At 56.0% G+C, this 2,544-nt stretch overlaps 1 protein-coding gene across 1 annotated transcript; it reads left to right on the forward strand.

The window, feature by feature from the left end:
• Positions 1–157: 157 nt before the first annotated feature.
• POSPLADRAFT_1092401 (hypothetical protein) lies at positions 158–817 on the forward strand (the record flags this gene model as incomplete). The annotated part of the gene is made up of 2 exons (XM_024483100.1): positions 158–246; positions 709–817. Coding segments are annotated over 2 exons (198 nt in total), but the record flags the coding sequence as incomplete, so codon positions are not given.
• Positions 818–2,544: the final 1,727 nt, after the last annotated feature.

Raw genomic sequence — 2,544 nt, forward strand, 5'->3', positions numbered from 1 at the left:
GACGTAGTCAACTTTGGGAACGTCCCACTCGCACTTCTCAGGCTTCAGGAACAGATCGTTGTCCTGAAGGCGACGCAGAACCTCGTGTGTGACCTTTTCATGCTCCTCTTTGTTGGTGGAGAAGATGAGTATGTCATCCAGGTACACAAGGATCTTGCCGCCGACGATGAGATCGTGGAAGATCTCGTTCATCATGGCCTGGAAGGTCGCGGGGGAATTAGTGAGGCCAAAGAACATCACCAGGGTGTCACGAGTTGGTACGGCGCCTAGCCGTTTTTTAATTTTTCCTTTTCGCGGGCTCGAACCCGCGACCTCTGTACTACCTGCCTGATATGGACGCGTCACTATCTACTGTACGATTAGATTAGATGGGGCGGCAACGCACGGCACAGCTCGGGCCCCGCTGACACAGCCGCTCTGACTCACCGGCCCCCGGGGCCGCGTCGGCATGCTGCGCACGGACCAACGTGCACAGCCTGCCCTAATCTCCCCCTGTATATAAACCTGCCTCTGCTGCCCTAGGGACCTCAGTTTCGACCTCTTGTCCCTAGGTCAGTAAGCCCCTGTACTTACCTACTTATTCAATACTAACTTACTTGTCCCTAGCCTTAGGTTCGAGCCTAGCTCACCATCGCTTCGGTAAGAACCAGTCGAACGCCCCCAGCTTTTAGGTTTTCTCCTGTCGCTCGACCCCAAGTCGCGACACAGGGGTTCGTACAGTCCCCGGTTAGTTACGAAGGCCGCCTTCCACTCATCACCGGCTTTGATCCGGACGTTGTTGTATCCCCATCGGACATCGAACTTCGTAAAGAGCGTAGCGCCACGGAGCTTGTCCACCATTTCGGCGATCAACGGCAAGGGATAACGATTTTTGACTGTGATCGCGTTCAATCGGCGGTAGTCCTGCACAGGTCGAAGCGTCCCTTCCTTCTTTTTGATGAAGAAGAAGGGGGACGAGATGGGCGACTTCGATTCTCGTATGTAACCCTTCGCTAGTTGCTCCTTGAGGAACTTGTCAAGCTCCTCCTGCTCGTTGTTCGACAGGGGGTACACTTTCGAATGGAAGGTCGAGTAGCCGGGCACGAGTTCGATTACATGATCGTACGGCTTCCTTTCGGGTAGCCGTTCTGATGCTTCCTTGGAGAAGACATCCAGGAACTCGTGGTACTGTTTAGGCACCGACTCCTCGGCGGTTTTAACGACCTTCTTTTTGATCTCTTCCTCCGCGAACAGCTGGGAGTATGTATGTCCTGCCGCAACAAACAGCTGAGGAGCACCGGGAAGCGTGATGCATTGCTCCCAGGCTTCGATCAAATCGACCTCATCCCACTCTGCCTCCACCGGATCTTCCTCGGGCTCGAAGTCCGGGAGTACCTTACTCCAACAAGCGCCTATAACCGACCGTTTGGATTTCGGCGAACGCCTGCGCGCCGTGGGCCTGACCCCCGTATCACGCACAGTCGCTGCTTGCTCCATTCGGCCAGTCCTCCTGGCACTGCACGTTTCAGGGCATCGCGACAATTTGAGGGAGCCCTTCTCCCAATCTATTTCGGGGTTGTGCTCGCGTAGCCAATCCAACCCGACGATCACATCCTCTGGACCGATGTCCGTGACCGTGAACACCGTCTTCTCGACGTGCTCTCCTATATGCATCTGTAGCACTGCTACCTCCGAGATGCTTTCGTCCTTGTTCAGGGTGCCGTCGATATTGTATAGCGGAATCGGTTTTTTCAATTTCCGCGTCTGCACCTTATTCTCTTCAATGAATCGCTTGTTGATAAACTTCGTGGTGGCTCCGCTGTCCACCATAGCGATTATGTCCTTGTGCCGTCTTTTTCCTTGGAGGCGCACCGGGATGTGGAAATGCTGGGACCCGTGGTCCAACTCGTACACATTCGCAGTCGCCAATACATTGTACAAATTATTATTACGCGGCCTGACGCGTGCGGCACGAAGCGCGGACCGGATCAAAAACCCTCCTCCTTCATCGCCCGATAATGCTCGAGCTCCTCGCGCATCGACTTCACCTGTGCCATTAAGTCCGCCAGCTCCGATTGCTCGGATTTCGCTGAAGCGGCACTTATACTTGCCGAGGGTGATGTCGTGACGGGGGCGCTTGTCGCCGCCTGGGTGGATCCCGAGACAACCGTAGCCCGCGCATCGGCGCGTTTTGTGTAAGGTTTGTCCTTACAGTTGGGGCACTCAAATCGTCGGTATCCTTGCTTCCCACAGCCGAAGCATGTGCCGGGGAAGTTTCCTTTTCCGACGGCCGTATTGATGCTGGCCGAAGCTGCGTGTGACGAGGGTGCACCACCACGTGCCCCTCCGCGTCCTTGACCCCGTGCCGAGAAGAAGCTGTTTAGCTCGGGCCGACGAGCCCGGCTAACGTCGAGGATTTGCTCGACCTCGGTGGCGCGCTTGTCAGCGGCTTGCCACGTGGCGAAGGTTTCGAGTTCGAGTTTGCGATAGACGCGGGAAGGGATGCCGCTCAGGTACTTGTCGCGTAGTTCCAGGTTCCCATACCCGGAACGGTCCGCCGGACCC

The sequence above is a fragment of the Postia placenta genome (genome assembly GCF_002117355.1).
Source record: "Postia placenta MAD-698-R-SB12 unplaced genomic scaffold POSPLAscaffold_294, whole genome shotgun sequence".
Taxonomy (NCBI): domain Eukaryota; kingdom Fungi; phylum Basidiomycota; class Agaricomycetes; order Polyporales; family Adustoporiaceae; genus Rhodonia; species Rhodonia placenta.